At 38.9% G+C, this 24,896-nt stretch overlaps 1 protein-coding gene across 1 annotated transcript in view; it reads left to right on the top strand.

Moving 5' to 3' along the window:
• LOC124167607 (peroxidase-like) overlaps positions 1-24,896 on the top strand; it is a 41,686-nt gene that overhangs the window by 5,536 nt on the left and 11,254 nt on the right. The window contains exons 3-9 of the mRNA XM_046545587.1: positions 858-1,079; positions 5,988-6,076; positions 10,775-11,267; positions 17,038-17,235; positions 19,292-19,430; positions 21,979-22,135; positions 24,372-24,518. Coding sequence (XP_046401543.1) covers positions 858-1,079; positions 5,988-6,076; positions 10,775-11,267; positions 17,038-17,235; positions 19,292-19,430; positions 21,979-22,135; positions 24,372-24,518 — 1,445 coding nt within the window. The remainder of the gene's footprint in view (positions 1-857; positions 1,080-5,987; positions 6,077-10,774; positions 11,268-17,037; positions 17,236-19,291; positions 19,431-21,978; positions 22,136-24,371; positions 24,519-24,896) is intronic.

Raw genomic sequence — 24,896 nt, 5'->3', positions numbered from 1 at the left:
GAAAATTAGATATCGTCATTTAAAAATCTAAACGCGTGAAATACGTACTCCAGGAGTAATAATCTTTCGATTTAGACAATAAAAAAATAATAGGAAACCACCCTATTGGATGGAATATAAAAACAAAGAAAATTAAGAGGCCAAAAGAGTAAATTTATTAAAAATGGCGCATTAGTATTATAGTAGTATATCCTCAGCTATAATAAAATAATAAAAACTTTAGCTGTTTCAGATATTAATTGAAAATAATGTATAAAGAACCAAGCTGATTGTCTATTTTCAAAATATTTATCTTCCTGGAATCAGAATCGACTTTAGGCGATCGATACTCTATTCCGATTCCGTACCCGAGAATCGATGGACCTGAGAATCGAAATTTGGAATCTACTCATTCCTAGTTAGTATGCGTGGCATTTTATGACCAAGTGGTGTGCATTTGGCAATCCTCTTGCATGCTGCATGATGATAATTGATCCCTCCCTGCAAAACACCCTGGAGATAGTGGCGTAGCCAGGAATTTCGTTCGGGTGGATGGTGGGTCCAAAACCATTTATGGAAAACAGGGTACCAAGTAGAGGGTTTCAACTATTTTTAACGCTTTTCATAATCGAAAAAACATCACTTTTCGAATAAATATTTTGTAAATTCATGAGTTTTCAAAATTTTGTTTTCTTTCATGGAGGAAAATATTTGCGTTTTTATATTTCGGGGAGGGTCCGGAGCCCCCGTACTCGCCTTGGCTACGCCATTTCTTGGAGGTGGCTCGCATGTTATTATGTACATGTAGTTACCTTTTTTCCCGCTGAAATGTAATTTGGACTTGATTTTTCTCAATTTGGTTTTCTACCTGGATGCAGAGACGACGGGAGAAGAGATAGACTGCTGTGAAAACAACCCGTTCGATACCTCTGGCGACAGGGACCGGAGAAGCGTCAGTGGATACTCCAGCAACGACCACGCCGACGAAGTGACGACACCAGATGGCGTCTGCACCGCCATCAAGCTCAACGGCAAAGGACACTCCAAATACTCCAAGGAGTGCGTCAGTTTCGTCCGATCCGAGTTCACGCAGTGCGAAGGTAAGGCAGGCCAGTGGCGCAGCGAGGGAGGGAGTTTTGGGGGATAACCCCCCCACCCCAGAGCTCACAGAAATTTTTAAGTTAAATCTATTTTACTTAATTGGATTAATATTGCTTATAGACTAGTGTGAGGATTAATGAAATATCCTTCATTAGACCATAATAATCACCATTTTGAACCATTTATGTTTTTTTTTCCGGCGAAAAGCCTCCGCACCTCCCGCTGACCCTGGCGGGTATGCAATACCCCCAAGCCCCCTAGTATAAGTTGCGACTGAAACCCCCCTAGCCTTAATTCCTAGCTGCGCCCCTGAGGCAGACGACATGTGTCTCTACTTCAGGGTAAATACAAACTACAGGGTGGAGGAAAATTTCGTTGCGAAATTATAACCCTGGATAGCTGATGCCAATAAGAACCAATATTACTAATTAGGCTGGTTGTACACTGGAAGCGTATGCTGGGAGCTTCGCGCTCACGCTTACTGGAGAGGCAATGAAGCGGCAACAAGATGAACAGCTACAAGCGCAGGGATCATCCAAGCGAACTTGCGCTGCCAGTGGACTTGTGTATTCGTTACAGACATACGCGAGTTTGGCCATGCTTGGAAAACAACGTTATCAGTAAATATGGATTTAGAGGAATTATTCCTACTTGGCAGTACTTACCTCGTAAGACGTCGGATGCTAGCCGGTAAGAAAAGACACGCTACGCTAGGTATCACTTGGCAATTTGGTTCTCAGTCGTAAGAAAAGATCTTGCTGGGTGAACCGAATTTATTAGAAGAGGAGGACGATGGGCGAGTACAACCATTTGCATATGGATTTGGAAAATGAATTGCCAAAGTTTTTTGTCGACTATCGGAAGACACAAGGCACTTCCCGTTAAATTTAGAATTTTAAAGTGAAAATTATAGATAGAGAAGGTCAGTTCAAGCGTCTACGAGCGACAGATCCAATCCAAATAGGATGTGTAACGCGAGCGTGAGTACGCCTAAAGCTCCGCGCAGGTTGGCGCCTGCAGGGGAAGCGGGTATGCCGGACTCTGGATTATGGGATTTGACGCGCGAAGCCGCCTGAATACGCTTCCAGTGTACGACCAACCTGATATTTAGGCCGAAAACGCACCATTTTTAACTACAGAAACTTTTTACAAGAAGAAAACAATTAAAAAATATTAAACAAAACGTAGAAAACCATGAAAAAACAATGTTCAACAGTGTTATTAAATAACAAACAAAGAATGGTAGTATTCATATGGTGGGGAGATGAGTTGAGGGAAAATCACGATGGAAATGGTGCAAGATGGATGAGGGATGAAAAAAAGGATCAAAATAATGAACACACCTACAATTAGTATAGAAGTTCATGGATGAAGGGAGTCTGTATAGAAAAGAACGTTTGGAGACAGAAAGACCTGGGGTGAAACAATGAATGTGTCGCCGAAAAGAATGTACACTGCATGATATATGTTCTACTTCATCCATTCACACGACGCCTTAAGCGCAACATACAAATAAATTCACTGGCAAGGAAAGAAAGGGATTAAAACATATAATAGTAAAAGAACGAGGACAACGGTGCTGTGGTAGATGAAAAAAGCCAGAAAATGCGGCCTGACTGGGACAAGAACCCAAGGAAATTCAGTCGCTCTCCGTCGTGTAAACATCATGAGTCTGCTCGTGGAGCGGTGTTGCCAAACCTTACGCGTCCCCATTACATGTCTTTAAGCATAAATTCTTTAAGTATGCCTTTCACCAACTATGCCGCGTTCAGCGTGGTAGCTGACAATGTCATGCGCTACTGGGAAGGGATAATCCTCAATACCTTACGAATGAGTAGGTATGTGCATTGTCTCTGCACCGAACCCAAAATACATGTGGCCACTCATAACTCACCCGTTCTCAGTGACAAACCAGGGCGGCTATGTATTTTCATGTGGCAACGTACTGTTCGATCTTGCCGTCTCTCGCGGTATAACGCCCCACCCATCAGCGAATCCATCCGGGAGTACCCGGAAACTCACGAAAGGTCATCCGCAAACATAAATTGAATGGATTATAGTGAAACCATAATTTGCTGTTCCTGCTTCACAAGTCACTCATCGCTACATCAAGTGTTGCACTCCGTCCGTCGGATGGGACGTCAAGCTACGCTCCCCTTGGCGCCTTTCGTTAAGAACAGGCTAATGCCAACGCAGGGTATCTCTCCACCCTTCCATTCCCCATCCTTTTCTCATGGCGCAAATGACCTTAGCTTTCGGTCACCTCCTCTCAACTTCTTTGGCTTAGCAGGGATTCGAATCCAGGACTCCCGCTTGCCGGTCAGGCATGCAACCAATTAACCCTCTTAGTGCCACGGGCCGAACGGCTGATATATCGGCTTTTGCTCCACGGGCGAAAAGTGCCACGAGCCGATATATCGGCTCGTACGTAGACCGGATTTTCAAACGAATACGTTCGTAATAATTAAATTTATCCTTCATCCAATGTATTAGTATATTGTGATCAAGAAAAAATTCCTTTTTAGTAAAATAAAAAAACATTATTGATATCTAAAATAGTAACTTTATATTGTGTTTTTTCATAAAGTGCTGCAAAACTCTCAAATTTAGGTTCGCACTTTTCGCTAGTACCACCAAATTTCGGTGGTACTGGCGAAATTTGGTGGTACTAGCGTCTCTTTGGCATTAGTCAAGCCATTTTCTTCCTAGGCGATTTAACCCTCCGTTGGTCCCGTGGTGTCTACCAGACGCCAGGCCATTCTCTTTTCTTTGCCCACATCGTATTTGATAGTTAGGACACTCATATAGCTTTTATCTTATTATTTTAAGATTATGAAATAGCCACCAATACGAGCATATGTTTCGTCATTTAATTGGAATAAATTTTGATGTTTTGTTGTCTTTGGAATCTGGTAGACTCCACGCGACAGCATGAGTTAAAATCCGTTACATACTAATAGCTTCGTGATATTCATCGCAAAGTTTTTAAATACGTTAATAATAAAAAACTAACTACTATTTAAACAATTCAATTTTTGATACGCCTCTTACTGGAACGAATTTTTTATTGTAACCAATTTAACACCTAAATAAAACTATTATTGCGACAAATTTACTATATTTCTCACATAATTTGCGTTAACATTGACGTAAAATGCACCGTTTTCCCCTCTGGTACATATGTTTATGATGGATTACTACATTGATGTAGATGCATAACATTAGTCGTAAACATTCACGTAACAATTTTGTGGTTGCATCGAATAATAACTTTCCAATCTGATAGTAGATATTTTGGTTCAAGTTCAACTGAACGCGCAATCATTATAAAATGTCTCAAAATCGATAATTTCTTCTGTAGTAAATATTATTTATTGGGTTATTAGCACAATCCTTACAGTGAAATTGTGAAAAGCATGTTTGCATTTACTGTCCAAATTAAACATGTTGCTATAATTTTTATGAAAGAAAAACTAATAATCAGAAAGTCAAAATAAGTAGTATTCAGTCTATTAATACAAATGTATCCATCATTGTTATGCATAAATTTGGTGCCCATTCATAAAATTAAGTATTCAATGAATAATTGGTTGTAGTTAGAACAGTTATTTATACTTTAATGCATTTTCTTTAACCATTCCAAAATGGCGTCTGTGAAACGCCGCGCGTGGAATAGCGTACCAAAATGTGACGCGAATGACGGAGCGTTAAGCGATAAGACGGTTCACTGACCTTGATGTTAACGTGTAAAGCCATATTGTGCCACGTGCGGCACAGGTTGTGCTCATTAAGCCACTGACCGAGAGAAACGATAACATCCCGGAAGTCCGAAGGACTGCGGTTCCATTCCTGGTTCTGGCGATACTTTTCCTATAACAATTAATGTGGATTTCACCGACATTCACGCGGTTGGCTTTAAATATACCAACGCACATTAGGGAAGTTTCCTTTATCAAAGAAAACGAAAGGCATTGATTGCGATTCGTTAACCACCATTAGTGTATTCACAACATACAATTTTTTTGGTTTTAGAATTTCCAGTTTAGACGTATGTTAATGCTCAATTTTAACCTCATTTGAAAAAGGACAGATTGGCGCCCATGCGAGGCCACTCCACGTGACGTCACAGGGACCAAGATGCTATAGGAGTAGTCGGGAGTTTTCCATAGCCAGAGATTGCCAATGACTGCATGAGGCACAGAGCTCAGGGAAATATCTCTTAGTTTCCTTCGTTTGATAGAGTAATAATAATCCATATTTAAGCCAAGCGCTATCTGCTTGCTGAGTACTTTGCATCCCGCTTGCAGCCTGCATCGTATCGGCGCTCAAAGCCTCGCACAAAGGTGGCCTCACTCGGCGGCAGTTGGAACAAGAATAACGTCACACGGGCTTTTCCCATTATTCATACATAGCAGTCGCGTTTTCGCGCGCTTGAAAATTTTCACTTTTCATTTAATCGCTAAAAATAGGTATCGTCATTTAAAAATCTAAAAGCGTGAAATACTCCAGGCAGTGGCCCAGCGAGGGGGGGTTTTTTTGGGGGCTAAAACCCCCCAGAGCTCAGAGAAATTTTTAAATTTAAAGAATTTTGCTTAATGGATTAGTATTACTTATATAAAAGTCTTAGGTTTAATCAAATATTCCTCAGAAAGCTGTAAAACTCGCCATTTGGAACCATTAATCTTAAAAATTTTCTGGAGGATGGCCCCCCTCAACTCCCACGTACCCTTACGGGTATGCAATACCCCAACACCCCAAAATATTAGTTGCGCCTAAAACCCACCCTAGGCTTAATTTTTGGCTGCGTACATGACTCCAGGAGTCATGATCTTTCGATTTAGGCATAAAAAAATAATAGGAAACCACCTTATTAATGAATGTAATTTTTTTCTCTCTTTTCTGGAAAGGTTTTAACACGACTCAATGGCCGAATTGGGACTTCGGCAGCTTCTGGCGCCGTAGGAGACAGAGGCCGGACGGCAGGGCCGCACAACAGGTGAGTGCGCGCGAATAGGGTTGTTCACCAATTTTTTTTACTGTCTTGAAAGTACACACCGAGGGGATACCGGCGGCAGTTTCAGCGCTTTTCTATTAAAAAATTGAATCCTTAAAAGGCTAAGCTAAAAGTGTGGAATACGAGGGCTGGCTCAAAAGCTCCAAATGCGCATGATGTTGCCGAAGGCATGCTGACGTCACACAGCGAAATTCTCGTGGAACACGTCAACCCCGTCAACAATCCTGTGATCCTGCGTCAGCGAAGAAACAACGAGGGTGAAAATGGAGGAATTTAGGAAGAAGGCGTATATATATATGTATATAAATATATTTATATAAATATATTTATATGTATATAAATATATTTATATATTGCATTCTACCGCTTAGTAAAACGGCCACAATAAGAAATCCGGGAAAACGTTTTATTGCTGTGCCTCTTAATTCTCGTGTGCGAAGGAAATGCTTAACTGCAGCAATGCGAGATGACAAAAAAATCAACGGCAAGTGATCCTATTATTGCTGTGAAGATTATTTTAATGGTCAATGGTTAATAATTGGTGTTCAATTTATACTAAATGCCAGCATTACAACGTCAGTTAACGTGATTTACTTTTTAGCGTGATAGCAATTTTAATTAAGTTATTTGAAGGGAAATAATTTACAAAAGATTAAGAACAATGTTTATGCTACTATTCAGTAATCACCGAAGTTAATTGATGCTAATTTAGTCTTAGATTTAGCACACCAGAGATTGCCATACAGTCACCAAACATAATGTTTATTGATGAAATATTCTCGAGCACATTCTCAGCCGAGAGTTTTGGAGTTATTGAAAACAATAATATAACTGACTTAATAATGAAGTTACCCCAAGAGGTACATAGGAAAACCTAATGATCCAATGTGCGTCATTGATTTGCCCTCTGGAATATTTAAGATTGCCGCCAGAGAAATTTTCATCACCATCATCAAAATTAAATTAAATGACAACTTGGAGAGATTAGGAGAACAATTAAAAATCAGTAACACAAGAGTTTCTTCTACTATCCACACAACTTTACCTCTTATTTCACGTTGCTTAAAAAGTTTAATATTTTTTTCCAAAGCATAACAGATTTGATCTACTTTTGTCTTTTCAAGAAAATTACAGCAATGTACAGTTTATAATTCATTGTTTCAAATTCAAATTCAAAAGCTCTCTGATCCAATAATTCAAGCTTTGATATGGAGTGAGTTAAAAAAATGTGGAATGTGGAAAATGGTGGAATCGCAAGAAGACTTTGAATGGGCTAAGTCACTGTCACGAGGAAATTCACGATATCGTAAATTCTACTAATTTTAATTTCAGAAACACCATTACAGCAGTCATTATCAGGTCATTTACTATGCTTTCCTACGACATCCATCCCGAAAAAGTTGAAATAATTCATTAATCCATCATTTTGCGACAAATAAACAAAAAACGGGCGAAATAACAATAGCCTACAGTAACCCAGAATTCCGAGAAAAGTGATCATAATTATCTTCGAAATTTGAATATTTTCCAAGCACCTCAATATCCCACTCTAGTTGTCAATTTGTCAGCATATTTTTACCGCAGTAATAATTTTTAAGGTACTTTTATAACACCATCAGGAGTGAATTAATAAATATCCGTATGGATTAAAAAGACAGTTCTCCATCATCGTCATCACAGTCAACGAATTGTCACACTTGGACCGGGAATCTGTGGAAAAATACTTTGCCTCGTCCGGGATGCGAACCCGGATCTTCGACAATCGCTGCTCTTACACCTCATTTTTTTACACGCTTTTCCTGAACTTGCTTCGTCTGTTTGTGTTTCATCGATGGAATCTTGTAATTAATTTTTCACCCAATCCCGTTTGTCGGATCGGCTTAAAATTTGGAACACTTGATTGCTTCTCATGACAATACAATATACAATAATCAGACTTTTGAAATTTTGCTCGGATGAGCTCTAATTAATTAACTCAATTTCCATATGGAAAAATATTTTTTAAATTTCTCAGGAGATGGCGTTAGTTATAAACTTTTGGCTAACAAGAAGATTAGAAATAACTCGCTTTTTCAAAAATAATAACATTAAATACATTAAAAAATAAAAAATAATATTTTCATCACTGGACACTGTTCATTTTATCTTTGCGGGTGCTCACTTTAGTACTCACTTTTAGTACTCACTTAATGTAGCGTGTTTTAAAAAATCAGGTGCTCTTTCCATTGTATTCCTATACTTAGTTTCTGTTTCTCATACCCCTGAGTAAAAATTCGCTTTAATTATTAGTAGATGCTATACTCTGCTCAATTTATCTTTGCGGGTGAGCTGGTGTGGCTAAAGCGAGAGGGGTGAGGGGAAGGTAAGTTTCTCGACACGTGACTTTCCATTTGCCAATCAGCAGAAAGTAGGAGTGGCTTCAGTCAGTCGCTCTCATTGTCAGACCTCCGTCGAGTTAACATCGTCAATCTGCTCGTGGAGCTGTGTTGCCAAACCTCAAACGTTCTACTTGTTTGTTTTTAAGTATGCGTTTAACCAACGGTGACTCATTCAGCGCGGTAGCTGACAATTTCATTGGCTTCTGTGAAAGGATTATCCACAATACCTTCCTAATGAGTAGGTATATTGTCTCGGCGCCGACGTTTTCAGTGACAAAGTAGGGCGGCTATGTACATTTGGCAACGTTGAGTTCGCTCCTCCTTTTTCTCTCCGTAATACCCCTACCCCATTGGCGAAGCCTTGAGAGAGTGTCCGGGATATCACGGAATCTCACCCGCAAACAAAAAGTGAATAGATTACAGGAGAATAAGCGCGGGTTCTGATTTGGTATAGATATTATTTATGCGTGCCAATCCTTACTCAATTATTGTCTTTAAGTATGGGTGATATGTACTCTACTATTATCTGTTCGTTTTATCTCTGCGGGTCAGCTTTCGTGAGATCCCGGGCACTATCGGAGGGCCTCGCTGAAGGGGGAGGGGCCTCGCTGAAGGGGAAGGGGTAGTACCGAGAGAGAGAGAGCAGGAGCGACCTTAACGTTGCCAAATGTATACAGGCGCCCTAGTGTCCCACTGAAAAGGTGTGACTCATACGTGGCCACAGATATTTTGGGCCCGGCGGCGAAACAATGCATAGATTTAATATGACCCATGGGTATTTTATTACATAATTTATTTTGTACTTATTGCTGGAGTGGTGTGGCTAATAAATCAACCTCCTCGTCTTCCCTCCCGTCAGTGTCTTAATTTTCGGAGTCACTTTCGGAGCCTTCAATAAACACGCTTAGATGTTAATCATTTAAATCAGAGGTATACAAAACTACATAGGTTGTAATACCCAAAAGTAAATACGGAGTTGAGGAAAAGGGTTAGGGTTTGTTAATAAAGGGATCGGAAAAGTACTGAGAGGGAATAGGTGGAGGGAGGGAGTCGGTGCTGATGGGAATACAAAAAAAGGTGAATAAAAATTTTCTGGAAAGGCGATGGAAAAGGATTGAAGTGGAAGAATAAGGAAGAGTAAGTTATAAGTTGGATTTACATGGAATAATCGAAGAGCACCAAGAGAACGCGCGAGGTTTGGCAACACAGCCAGCAGATTCGCGAAGTTGACGCGACGGAGGTCTGAGAGCGACTGAAACTCCGAAGTGCTAGGCCACGCCTACTGTCTGCTGATTGGGAGAGGGAAAGTCACGTGTAGATAAGCTTTCCCTCCTCTCACCCCAACTCGGTTAAGCCACACCAGCTCACCCGCAAAGATAAAGTGAACAGACCTTAATGTCTATTAAACCTAATCACCACTAACGCTTTATTTCTCCAAGTGATGAAAAGCTTCTTTTTCTTTACCATTTATAGCATTATATACAGTTTTTGGTAAGATTGAGTTTTTTCATCTTTTTATTTTATTAATTTTTTTGAGCTGTGTAAACGTGAGACGACCCTTCAGCATCCATCCCGTTGCATAACTATCTGCCATGAGCAAGCATTTCGTAGTGGTCATGGCAACACTAGTATTTGTAGTGCCTGGCAGTGGTGCTTGCGTTTTTAAGTAAGACCCAGGGCTCCAACACGCTCCCTTGCGGCACACCTTGATTCGGCGCAACCTAATAAGCACCCACGCTTTATTCTCCGAGTTATAAAAATATTATCTTTTAATTTTTTTGCGGATTTTATGCTGCTGTTGGTATAAGCTTGTTTTTTATATCGTTTTTCATTTTTTCCCATTCATTACTACCTCATTTCTCCTCTCTTCCTCCCTTAACCAATCAATTACTCCTCGGTGGAACACAATGAATAGTTACGTGGTGAACAAGTGTGTTTATAAATTAATACTTTCTGGTCTATCTGTCAGAGTTATCTCTTTGTGAAAGCAAATATAATATTACATGTGCACCACATTTTTCATTTCTGATATCTGAAAGATCTTCCAAAACTTATTTTTACCTTCTCATCGATTATATTTAAAAATTTCAATATTTTAAAGGGCCTTATTTTCTCATTTTTAATAAGACAAGTTTATTATAAAAAGCTATTTTTATACCTTACTTTTTATGCCTTACTTTTATTATTTACTTTTAAGTGCATCATATGTTATTTTAAAAATATTTTTAAAATCATTTTTTCTACATTCGTTACCACCTCATTTCTTCTCTATTCCTACACCAACCAATCAACTACCCCTTAGTTGAACACGGTTTCTAGCTACTTGGACGCCTCTACCGTGTACGGCCTCTCGACTGCGCAGAACCAAGGTCTTAGGACGGGCACAGGAGGTCTACTCCGGGCGAGGGATGTCTTGGCTAAAGAGGAGTGGTTCAAGGAGTACCATCCGAGAAGGAAGGGCAAGGATGATAACAAATCTCACCATTCGGGATACAATTCGAACGAGGGAGGGCATTCCTCTCACCATTCGTCGGAGGAACATTCGTCGGAAGAACACCACTCATCTTACCATTCGTCGGATGAACATTCTTCGGAGGAACATTCGTCGGATGATCATTCGTCGGATGAACACCACTCTTCTTCAAATTCGCCAGAGGAATACTCATCCCATTCGAGTGAAGAAGACGAGCACCACGGCGAATACAGGAAACGGTCAGCCCTCCGGGAGTTTCTGCCACTGTCGCCGACCTCCATCGAGGGATGTGACGTGGAACACAGCGTTTGCTACGAAGCCGGTGAGTGGGCCACAAAATTACCTCAAAAATATCCTACCAGTTAAAGTGGTTCAGTTCAAATGAAATATCGGGAAGTACATTAAGGCCATCTTTAGCGATGACGAGTAGCTCATTGAATTCAAGCCTCTGATCAGTGACACTCAGAGACTTGAGGAATGTCAAGTGATTAAATGGAGCCATAACCACCACTGGTGTTTTAAACCAATACCGCACGTACACTTTTCGTAGAAAAATTCTCTAACCATTTGTGGTACTTGGCAAGGAGCTAGTGTAGTTATTATTTTTTGATGATAGGGAACCGTTTCACATTAAAATAAAAATGGTAAAACGAATGCATGAACGTGAAAATGATTCCTTTCAGTGTCTGAAAAGAGCTCCCGTGCCTAAAAACGTTCACACTTAAGATTTATCATTTTCTGTATCATCAAATTCTATGTATTTTTTTAAAACTCTTGAACCCTCATGATACCAGGGATAAATACCAGGGATGGCTTATGTTTAGTTTCGTTCCTGCACGAAATTAAAATCACCAAGCTTCGACCGGTGACGAAATTTTACTCCCGCGAACGAAACTAAATTTATCGAAACTCCGCTGCGCATAGTTAAGTTTCCATCCCAAAAGTTGAGTAGAGGGGGATAAGAGAGAAAAGTGTCGATCCTTTACGTTCGACATATATTACAGAGGTTAAAAAATTGAGCTTAAAAATCGAATGGCCAGTTGGCGTTCACCGTTCTCCTGTCAGTGGTAAAAATATGAGTTTCCCATGCATCTAATGGCGGTAGGCCGAACCTCGACTTCATTCAACCATACTTCGTACTCGGTGTGTGGGTCGAAACTAAACTCTTCGAAGGTGAAGCACGTGGTCCCTCCGGTGCGAAATATTATCTGCGTTCCGTTTCGTCCCATAGTTTTAATTTAGAATCGACCCGAAGTAGTTTTGATTCAGATTTCGTTTCGACCCTGAGTTTAGCTCCCCGGGTCGTTCTATCCATTTCGTTTCGTTTCTACATTTCGTACTTGGGAACGAAACAATCGAAATTTTACTGGTTTTGACATTCGTGTAGTTTCTATTGCCATCCGTGATAAATACAGGCCGAGGAGTATTTGAAATATAAAATACCCCTCCAAATGTATTTGAAAGTCAAAATACCTTTTACCTGGTTATTTGAAAAACGAAGTATAAAATAGTATTTTAACCGTTTGCGATCTAACGTCGAGTCTGACTCGACAGGGCCTAATGATATTATCAGATCCAACGACAAGTTTAACACGACATCACAGAGCGCTGCGATTATAAAAGGGCTCAACGGATAATACATTAACGTATTTACCCGTGGAAGCCGCGAACCTTTTCTACAGAAATGCCGGTGAAAAAAGGAGGTGCGCGGGTTATACGAATCCTCCAAATTTTAATGTGAGCCACGTACCATTTTCCCTCAAATTCTTTTCGTTTATTTCTTCAGAGTGTGGCATTAACCCTTAACCTGTGACGTGCAGTCTGAGAGACCGCTGCGTATCTAAAATTATTAATATTTTCAAAATATCTATAATTCTCGTTAGCTTCATATTTTTGCATAACAAGGACATCCCATTCTTAAAATTTAACGTTACTTTTATAAATTTCTGTAAATTTGCAATTGAACTCGATTAGCGGCCTGTGAGACCGCACGTCACTTACTAAGAATGCATCAAGAAAAGGAATAAGCGGGATAAATTTCATGGCTACTTACTACTTAGCCTTCCAACTTTAACATTTAAGGCCTTTTTTGAATCTGGCGAAATATTGATTCATAAATATAATAATTATAACGCAAGTGTTTTTGGCATCAGTTTTTTGATCCTGCTTCAAATCACAATATTTAATGACAAATTGGTTCGTTTTGGGAGTGTAAAAATTTTAATATAAGTTTTAAAATAGTTAAGCATTCAAAGAAAAATTAAACAAAACAATGCAAATGGCGTAGAAATATTTTATGAATTATTGATTTATTGCGGTCTCCCAGACCGCACGTCACTGGTAGTGTAACAAGAATTGCACGTCACTGGTTAAGGGTTAAAACTATAAAGAACTTTGCTGGAATAACATTTCTAACATTATTTAACCTTATAAATCATAGTAACGTAAATTTATTGATTTAGCAACGAATCACGAGTTTCTATATTAGACCGCACTCAAAAAGCGCTAGGAGGTTATTTTTTTCCTCACGAGCCGGTCCAAAAATGTAGGTACGCGGGATACAAGAGGTCTTACATGAGTAAATAAGTTAATTCAAGAGATATGACACATCACAACTTTTCCAAGAAAAACTCTTTGATAGAACATGGATACTATTAACACTAGAACTACCGATGGAGTCATTTTGACTCCTCGCGATTTTTATTTCTCTGCCCTGACTAAAATTTTCCGAATTCTGACCTGAAATTCCGTGACTTTTATTCATTTTTGACACAAAATAAGGCTTTGCAATTAAAATAGTTCTATAAAATAAAATAGTAAACGTTTTTCAAAACAATCGCGAGGAGTCAAAATGACTCCTTGCTAGTTCTAGTGTTAAACTAGTGAATTTTTACTTTAAGCAATAAAATAAGAACATTTAGAGGGCAACAATCAATCATGCCAATTTTTTTCCTAAAAATTATTTTGAAGAAAATAATATATAATATAAAACTGGACCGGAAAGGTTTGAATAACTTTTAAAATAAATTTGCACAGAAGCTAAGAAATCATGAAAAAATTATAACATGCCTTGGCACGTTATGGATAGTTGCAAACACGAAGGAAACGATTCTAAAGAAAACGAAGTGATCTCTCAAGCATTATGTTACAGAAGTTTAATAAGAGTTACTCCAAAAGGATTTTACAAATGTATTTTTTATTTTAGAATGGGAAAATACCAAAAACCTGTATTTGAAATACAAAATACAAGATACATTCAGGTCGTGTATTTAAAATACCAAAAACACAAATTACAAATGTATTTCAAATATATATTTTAAAATACTTATACTTGAAATACTGCCCAGCCCTGATTAGTGGAAGGGTATCTTTAATCCCAATACTAAAAAGTAACGCCACGTCGGCAACAACCAAGACAATAATTTAGAAATTATTCATTACTGGTGGACTACGTATTTGACGCTTTTATTTTTTAAATGACGATATCTATTTTTAGCGAATAAATGAAAAGTAAAAGTTTCAAGTTCGTGAAAACGCGACGGCTAAGAATTAATTCTGGGAAAAGCCCGAGTGACGTTATTCTGGTTCCAGCTACCGCCGTGTGAGACCACCTTGGTGCGAGGTTATCAACGCCGCTACGATACTGGCTGCTGGCAAGTAGCACAGTACCCTGCTAGCAGGTAGCGCTTGGCTTAAATAAGGATTATTAAAACCCTATCAAACGAAGGACACTCTCCGACCACAGGCAATTTTAATAGGTGGTTATTAAGATATGTTACCCTGAGCTCTGTGCCTTATGCATGTATTGGTAATATCAGACGATGTAAAACTCGTCTCTACTCGTATAGAATCTAGGTCCCTGTGACGTCACGTGAAGTGGAAGAACATGGGCGCCAATCTGGCCTTTTTCAAATGAATTTAAAATTGGCTATCAACATTCGTCTACACTGGGATTTCTAAAACCAAATAATTTGTATATTATGAATACACTAACGGTGGGTAACGAATCGCAATCAATGCCTTTCGTTTTCTTTGATAAAGGAAACTACCCTATTCTACTGAACGCGGAACCACCGTCATTACAATTGGCTTATTGACAAAAAACGAAATCGGAAAGATAAAAAAAACGGAAAGAAGACACATCAGATCCATTTTAAAATTAGACAATAGTTGGGCAACCGAGCGGTGTACTCCATCAATAAGGTGACAGCCATAAAAGAGGTATTCACAAGTATATCAACAAAATATTTTGAAGAATTGGCAGCCAACGAAAATGAAGCCATCAATGCTTTCACTAGTTATAAAGACACGTATATAAACAGATTCCGCAGACCGGACGTCATTTTAAACATTTGACCAGCACAAGTTTAAAAAAATTGACGAACGTAAGGGCGTAAGACTAAAGTCCGGGAGCAATAGAAGTCAGAAGACTTCAGTCTCCAATAAACCAAGACGACAAGGTGTTTTAGTTCAAGAAAGTTCTTTCCGCGAATATAATTTAATAAAAGACACTTCAACGAAATAAAGTATAACAAAAACATTAGGGATGAGTCGATTCCACTTATTTTCGAGCGTTTTCACCAATGTTTTCAGATATTCCCATTTTATAGTTCGGTTAAATCCATAAAAGCAATGAAACTTTTATATAAAAACTACTTAAATACGGAAGTAAGGAAACAACCTAAAATGTATAAGAATCTACAATTAGAGTATGCCCCTATGTGGAAGAGAGGTATGGACAATGACAGCAGCGGAGAAAGCTAGGATAGACGCCTTCGAAATGTGGTGCTGCAGAAAAATGATAAGGATCAAATGGATCGACCGAGTTAGTAATGAGGAAGTCCTAATAAGAATAGTAGAGAAAGGAAACCTCATAAAACCTTAATAAGAGGACGGAACAACTTTATTGGCCACATATTCAGACATGATAGCTTGTTGAAGACAGACGACAAGAACGGAAAAGGAAGATTTCGAAAGAAAGAAATATATATAACAGGTAAAAAAGGATTTAAAAGAGAAGAAATACGTAGTTGTGAAAAGATTAGCTGATAATAATAATAATAAACAAATTTATTGCTCTAGGAGTTTTAACTCCTTTGGAACATACAAATTGTTAAAGTGGTGAGCAGTACAATTAACATAGTAAACTGGAATTAACATAGTAAAACTGGAAAAGAATAATTTTTTTTCTAACAGAAAAACGAACATTAAACATAGGTACCAAGAAATAAGTAACACACCCTTAAAAAAGGAAATTTAGCTTAACAAATGAAACAAAAACTAGATTACTACTTCTAACACAACAATAAGTATTGATCACATCAATGAGGAGATAGATAGGAGAATTGAGTGGAGAGCTGCGTCAAACCAATCTTAGAATTGTTGACCAGTGATGATGATGATAAATCCATAAATCTTTGAAATTTTTTATCAACTAATTTCAACACAGTAATAAGTCTATATATTTACATGTTAAATTAAATTATAAGTTGAAGCTTTTATTTTATATTATTCCTCATATTAGCTTAACCCCCTTCAATAATCCGACCCTTTCATTTACTCTCATATAATAATAACTAAAGCCTGAATCACACGATCATTTTTTTTCGTCGCGAAAGTAATCACTATCGAGATCACTTTTCCCGTCGCGGAAAGTGATCTCTTGTGATCATTTTTCTGAATCACACGGTCACTCCCGCCGTCGCTTTTCGCACCATTTCCAATATCACAGCTCGTTGTCATAGGACCCACATCACGAAATTATATAGCGTGTTTGTTTATTTATGTCGTTCCCACAATTGTCAAACGTTGCGCTGCAATCGCTCCATAGGGGAATGCGTTCCGATTGGCTGATATGGGGTTTTAGTGACGGTTTTAGCGACGGAAAAAGCGACCGGACGAGTGATGAAAAATAGCGATGGGAATCCTCATCGCGATCGCGGTCGCGAAAAACAATTGCCGCCGACGATCATTTGCGCAGTAATCGCGATAGTGATCAGTTTCGCGGCGAAAAAAAGTGATCGTGTGATTCAGGCTTAACACGAAAAAAATTCTTACTCCCGCTCCTTCATCGCCCGAATGACAACTGACAGGCGACGACCGCGTGAATTCGCACCCGTGGCTTGCGTCGCTGCAGACGATTCTCTTTAGAGAGCATAACAGGCTGGCCAGAAAGCTTGCGAAGCTACACCCCGATTGGGATGATGAGACGCTGTTCCAGGAGGCGAGAAGGATTGTCATCGCTGAGTTTCAGTTCATCTCATACAATGACTACCTGCCCAAGATTATCGGTGAGTATTACCTGCTCTTACCAACTCTTTACTCAATCCTACTACAACTAACTACGCACTCTTGTGCCTTTACTCAATCTTCAAAACATGTTTATTTTTGACATTAAAAAAGGTAATGACCTTTTGTATTTTCTAAAATTAGAATGATAATTACAGTTTTTAAAATTATTATTTAAATTTATTAAAATTATTCTAAAACCAAAATTTTTCCCTTGAAACCACCACAACCTCATAATGTAATGTCAACTGGGGTTAGTTTGTTCACCATAAAGAGATAGAAGTGGTTCCATCTAACTTATTCCGACAGTAATGTCAACTAGTTCCGTAATGGATAATTAGATTGATTTTCTATCCTATTTATTTGAAACTATCATCAATTTTTATTGATTCTGTATCCCCATGGATTTTATAAAATGTAAGAGATCATTACTTTTTTACAGTCAATAATAAAAAAATTGAGGATTGAGTGTAAGTTCATTAATATTAGTAAAATTAGATATTGCAATAATTCCACCTGGTTTTATAGTAACAGAACGCGTTTCGTTGTTATAAACAACATTATCAAGTGCAACGTAAGTCTTAAAGAGTTCATCCTTACCCAGGCCTTGATACTTGAAGGAAGGGGGTTATGTGGAGGATGGGGTTTGGTTGTCGATAAGTGAGGATGTTGAAGGTTGTGGGTGAAAGGGTCGTTTTTTAGGGTCTCGGAAGAGTAGCACGTTGGGGAGGTGGGGAGGTTCCAGGGTGGGTGAGGCTACCACGCACACCCTCGGTCTTCAAAACATTTTTATTACCGACTGTAAAAAGGTAATGCTCCGTTACATTTTCTAAAATCCATAGGGCTACAGAATCAGCAAAAATGGATTGAAAATCAATCTAATTATCCATTACGGCACTAGTTGGCATTACTGTGGGAATAAGTTAAGAGTTTATCCACCCTGGAACCTTTCTCTCCACCCCCCCCACCCTGATCATCTTCCGAGACCCTAAGAAACAATCCTTTCTCCCACAATGTTCACTATCCTCAATTCTCGACACCCGAACCCTATCCTCCACCCCTTCGAGCACCAAGACCTATATAAGGAAGAACTCTAAAGACTAATATTGCACTGGATAATGTTGTTTGCAACAACGAAACGGGTTGTGTTAAAATAAAACCCAGTGGAATTATTGCAATGTCTAATTTTACTAATATTAAGAACTTCCACCAGATCGTAGCTGATATGATACAAGATGTACATTAATATTAAACAATTTTAATTTACCCTGGTGAATACGATTGATGAATATTTCTCGGGTTCTCAGCCAAGTTAATTCTTCTATATCAGCCGACGTTTCGAGAAACGACTTGTCTCTCATCTTCAAGGCCGTGTTTCTCTATGGAAGTCCAATTTCACACTAGTCTAATTTGTGTGAAATTGGACTTCTATAGGGTAACACGGTCTTGAAGATGGGAGACTAGTTTTCCCTCGTAACGTCGGCTTAGATGAAAGAATTAACCTGGCTGAGAACCCGAGAAATATTCATCAATACATTAATATTGTATTTTGGGGTGACAATGGATCACCTACTGCAAACGGTAGTTTCCCAATCAGGGTAAATTTGAATTAGATTTGATTGAAAATTGTGCTGAAAATGGTTATTTAGACAAGATATCTAAAAGAGCAAACAAAATAATTTTCAAGATTACCTGGGTACATTTTGTAGCGAGATCGTTCACTGTTTTCCGGTTAGAAATACTGGTAAAAGTGCTAACTAAAAATAAAGGAGCATTTTAATACCTTACCTTATTTAGATACTATTTTATAAGTACATATTGCTGATATAAAATTGAAATTTTTTAACTCCCAAAATGCCTTTTTTCTCACGTGTGAGTGTAATCAGAATGAGTTTGTGAGATTAATTCTAAGGCTAAGCCAATGATTTTTTCATGGCGAATTACATCCTCTATTTATTAAATTGACTACCTCACTAACTTCATAGCGGCCTGGCTTACCTTGTTTATATGGTCGATCGAAGCTGATAACATTTTTATCTCTCTCCAAATGGCACACAGGCAAGAAGATCTGGAAGCGTCTGAACCTGGATTTTGATGAGAGGACAAACTACAGCTCCACTATTAACCCAACAACGCTCAACGAGTTTTCACACAGCGCCTTCCGATTCCTGCACTCACAGATCTCCGGAACGGTCTCGTGAGTATCTCTTCTAACTATAATCTCGAAATTACAATGAACCAGTTCAGCAGTTTTACTCACCAATGAAATAGATATAGATAAATATAGCAAATATACACTTAATTTTCCTTCTCACAATGGGTGACCTATTTCTTGACCAGTTAGCGGAAAAATAATCACTGCTTTAACTCTTTACCTTAAGTAATAAATAATAAATAATTTGAAAAGAGATCTTAATAAAGGGCGAAACAAACAAAATGTGTAGCTTTACCTGAAATATATTTCACATTCTAGTTTTATGCTAAAGTAGGAATAGATTACAGTACGTATAAAATCGTTTTAGGCTTGATTTTGTGGGAGTATATAATTTCGCTATATAATGAAGAACACAAATGATACATGGTTTCAACACATTGTGTCAAAATGGCACCATGGTCATGGTCGCTTGTTGAGTGTTTAATTAAAAAGTCTGGAAATTACCATTTGAGTTCTTCATCATGGATAGACTACAGTACTCACGATATTCTGCTTGGAATATCTCTGGACAACTCATGACTTCGAATGCTTTACCTGCTGGATTGCGCTTTGTATCCAAGGAATGCGACAATAGGGCGAACACACGGGCTATCGGAGTGCTTGGCTAAAAGTTTCTGTATTTTTCAAATGGTGCTGTTTACGACCAAAACATCATCAGTAATCATGGTTCCTACTGCCATCAGCTATTCAGGGTTAAGATGTCGTGACAAAATTTTTCCCCACCCTGTATATAAATAATTGGCGTCATGGGCGTACACAGCGGTAGGGAGGAGGAGCCAGCCGTCCCCTCCAGAAGCAAAATTCGCAAAGCCTTTAAGGAAAATTCGGACTGAATTGGAACGAAATTTTAAAAAAATTTAAACTCTTGTCAGTAGAAATGATATTAGTATAAGACATATAATTAAAATATTTTTTTCTAGCAAATGCTTTTAAAAACTAATGGAACGCTATTATACATTTCTTAAAATGTTGGTTTCATCCACCTTCTCCATGCCAAAAATGTTACAACGCAAGAGTCTGTAAGGACAATAAGGTCTGGATTGGGACGAAAAATTTCAACAAATTTTCTTTAAATTCGAGAAATATTATATTATTATAAGACATATAGCTAAAATATTTTTTTCCAAGCAAATAATTTTTAAAAACGAATACAACACTGTCATAGTTTTCTTAAAATGTTGATTTTAATTCACCTTTTCCATGCAAATGTTACAGCGCAAAAGTTTTTATGGACAATCAGGACTGGACTGGGAGGAAATTTTTCAACAAATTTTCTTTAAACCCACGAAAAATGATATAAGTATAAGACATATTGCTAAAATATTTTTTTCAAACAAATACTTTTAAAAACTAATACAACGCTGTTATAATTTTCTTAAAATTGTTGGTTTCATTCACCTTCTCCATGCCAAATTTTTACAACGCAAAAGTGTTTAAGGAAAATGGAAAGATTATTACCCCTGGAGTTCGTATTTCAAGCCTTCAGATTTTAAAATGATGATATCTATTTTTCGCGAGTTAATGGAAAGTGAAAATTTTCAATCGCGCGAAAACTTGACGGCTAAGTATGAATGATGGGAAAACTCCGTGTGACGTCGTTCTGGTTCCCGCTGCCGCAAGTGAGGTGACCTTGGGGCGAGGCTTTGAGCGCTGATACGACGCAGGATGCTAGCAGGTAGCAGAGTACCATACTAGCTGGTAGCGCTTGGCTTAAATAATGATTATTTATACCTTATCAAACGAAGAAAACTTTCCGACCTTAGCCAGTTTTAATATGTGATTATTCAGAGATGTTTCCCTGACCTCTCTGCCTCTTGTATGCATTGGTAATCTCAGACGATGTAAAACTCCTATCTACTCGTACGGCATTTAGATCCCTGTGACGGCATGTGGAGTGGCATCGCATGGGCGCCAATCTGGCCTTTTTCAAATGAGGATAAAAACTTGACCATTGCCATTCGTCTAAACCGGTATTTCTAAAACCAAATAATTTGTATGTTATGAATATACTAATGGTGGATAACGAATCGCAATCAATTTTTTCGTTTTTTTTTATATGGGAAACTACCCTATTGTCCACAGCACCCGGTAACAGGGCAAAATCGCGGACAATCGCAGCGTTTCTGCGGTTTAAAAATGGTGCGTTTTCGATCTAAACGTCATCGGTGATTTTGGTTACCACTGGAATCAGGTATCCAGGGTGTATCCTTAGGCTGCGGGAACGGTTTTTAAACGTTTTCCATTTTTGGGATGGTCAGGGAGAGTTAAGCTGAAATAGCGATCCCTAAAGTTTGGAAAAGTGCACTTGCACTCTAACCAAGTCGTTATTAAAATCTTGGGAAACTGAAGACGGTAGTCGAGCAATGGTCAAACGTTAAAAATAAAATTCTGTAGTCAGAATAAAAAAAACGCATAAAAACGTTCCCGCAGTCTATGGGTACAAATGTCGTGACAAAATTTTTCTCCACCCTGTATATAAATTATTGGCTCATTTCTCATACTCCTCACATTTTTTCTCCGCGACCTTTAGTATTCTGAGTGAGACCCGCTGTCCCATTATGAAACTTCGGCTGAGTCAACAGACGAATGACCCCACGGTGCTTGAGTTCGGCAAGAACTTCGAAGGACTGGTTCGGGGACTCACACACGATCCGGCGCGGAAAACGGACAGGTTCCACACCAAGGAGGTAAGTGGACGAAAATTATAACGTTATAACATGACGTCATAGACATTTCACGGTATAACATGACGTCAACGCAAAATACCTTTAAAAAAACACGGAAATACAAAATATTATGTTTCGGTAACATATAAAGTAGGGTTTGCACATACAGTGCATACAATTTTGGCTTAGTGACTTACCTTTCGTTCGGCTTTCGGTTAACCGACGTCTCGGATTACCGATGTTTCGATAACCGACTTTCCGTATAACCGACTTTCGGATAATCGGCGCTCTACTGTATATTTAAATCATCTGTGGGTGAGAAATCACGTGAATGCAGGCTGGAGAATAAACTATAGCTATATTCGTGGTGACGACGCGTCGCGACGCTAAGAAAAACAAATGGGTCTCTAATGAAATGACTTCACGAATGAGGAAAAAACTACACTTCAAACAGTTTGCCTTGAGAAGACGCACGTTAATTTTACACGCTTAGAACGCTTGTCGGGCCACTTATCATCTTTCAACCGCTATAGACCCTGCGCAATAGAAACAAGGCAAAATCGCGTACCCAGGTCTCGGATTGGATGGCGCCTCGCGGGTGGCTTTATGACCTGGTTGACACGCCGAATTAGGCTGCCAAGGTAATAGCTCAAGAACGATGTCTCTCCACTATTATGAAAACATTAATGTCCTTAAAAGTGAGAATACGAGTCGTGATGGCAAAGGTAAAAAAAAGGAAGAGAAGTTCATGAAAGAGAAATGATATAATCCCCTTTTTCTTTGTGAAGAAAACTACATTAAATATGGGCTTACATTTGATAACAAATGAGTTGAAATGGCTATCTATAATTATATTATTTGGCTGACAAATTTTTGAGTAGTAAAATCAACATTTTCCGCATAAACTGCCTTGATGTATTCGATAGCTATCGAATCTTTTGCCAGGCTTATGCCTCGTTCACATTACAAATGTCCGAGCGATCGTCCTAACGATAGTTGGCCGAACTAGCCGTGTAAATGCATGTCCTGAAAATAGTTCAGTTAGTTCCGAACGTTGCCACTTTACGATGGTTAGTCGCTGGGAGACCGGAAAATGAAGCGACAAGGGACAAACGAAAAGTTCGTGAAGCTCCCTTTGCACTATTTTTTTCATGAATTTGTCCAAGCAAGGAGGAATATGTGGGGAAGAAAAATTATACGGTAAATACACGTTGAACACAGTAATAACTTGTCCCTTCATACCTCAACAGCTTTGCTAACCATCAATTTCTCGATCACTTTATGTGTCAGCACTAGAGGGCAGCACAGGTTTTAACAATCGTTGTGTGAATGCACGATAGTTCCAACGATTGCTGGAACAATCGTAATCTGAACGAGGCATTACAAGTCGAAGAAGATGACTGCTGTAGCAGTGGCTCAAGAAAGACATCTCGCTCAATATTATCAAGTGTCCCGATAGTGAAAATACGCATCGTATTTTCAATGATAGGGAAAAAAAGAAGCGGCGATTGCGGAGGGGAAATAATTTCATCTCCTCTTCTTTGTGAGAAAATCTGATAATTTTTTGGCTTACGCTTGAGCACTTATAAATATTAATTCATTTGGATATGTATAAAAATTCATGAAAAATCAATCAGTAATTATATTTCTTGCCATCAATTGTCAGTAATTGTCCCTTGCGATATATCCTCAACCATCGACTCCTCATGCATTCGAAGTTGAACTGCTTCAACTTCCATGATCGATCGAATCAAGACCTCGACCCTTTCACTTGGGTAGGGGTTTCGGCATTCCATTGAAGCACAGTGACTTAAGTCAACTTCGACTGTCCAATCCATGGGCGCCTCCCAAACTTACATACTCCACGGCAGGGGCGCAGCTAAGAATTAAGCCTAGGGGGGGTTTTAGGCGCAACTAATACTTAGGGGTGTTGTGGTATTGCATACCCGCCAGGGTAAGCAGGAGTTGCGGGGGCTCTCCTTCAGAAAAATTTTAAGAAAAATGGTTCAAAATGGCGAGTTTTACGGCTTTCTGAGGGATATTTGATTAATCATAACACTATTCTATAAGTAATACTGATCCAATTAAGTAAAATGGATTAAACTTAAAAATTTATCTGAGCTCTGGGGGGGTTTTATCCCCCAAACCCCCCTCGCTGCGCCACTGCTCCACGGGGGGTTCGCCTTTGTATTTACTTCTTCCGTTGTGTCCACCACAGCCAATCCGTTGTATTTACAACCCATTTTTTTCCTTCCAGATGACCGAGTTCGGGCGAGATCAGGTGGCCAATGATATCTTGAGAGGCAGAGATCACGGCGTGGCCTCTTACAACTCAGTGCGCGACATTTGTGGGCTACGCAGGGCCAGAAAATTCAGCGATTTCAAGGACGTCATGACGGAGAAGGTAAATAACCATCAGAACCTCCCTTCCCTCTTGGGTACTGCGTGGAAAAAGTAACTGCGCATGCGGTAAAGGCCTCGGAAAAAATTGTGCGTAAATTCCACAGAGAAAAGATCATACGCCTTAACCGGAATCTTCCGATTTCTGGGCGAGTATGAGGGGGAACCCAAAAATAACCGGACACAATTAAAAAAAAAATTCAAAATTTAATTTTTTGTCTTACAAACGTTATTCACCTTCGAAGTACTCTCCATTTACACTGATACATTGGTTCAAAAGTTTTTTTCGCTATTTTTGGTACTCGAAGAAAGACCTGATGCTTTCCCGGCGAATATATTCGAGAAAGGATATTCGGGCTTCCCGAGTTAGTGAGATCTTCCC

The sequence above is a fragment of the Ischnura elegans genome, chromosome 11, assembly GCF_921293095.1.
Source record: "Ischnura elegans chromosome 11, ioIscEleg1.1, whole genome shotgun sequence".
NCBI lineage: Eukaryota > Metazoa > Arthropoda > Insecta > Odonata > Coenagrionidae > Ischnura > Ischnura elegans.
This window is presented reverse-complemented; position numbering and strand designations above follow the sequence as displayed.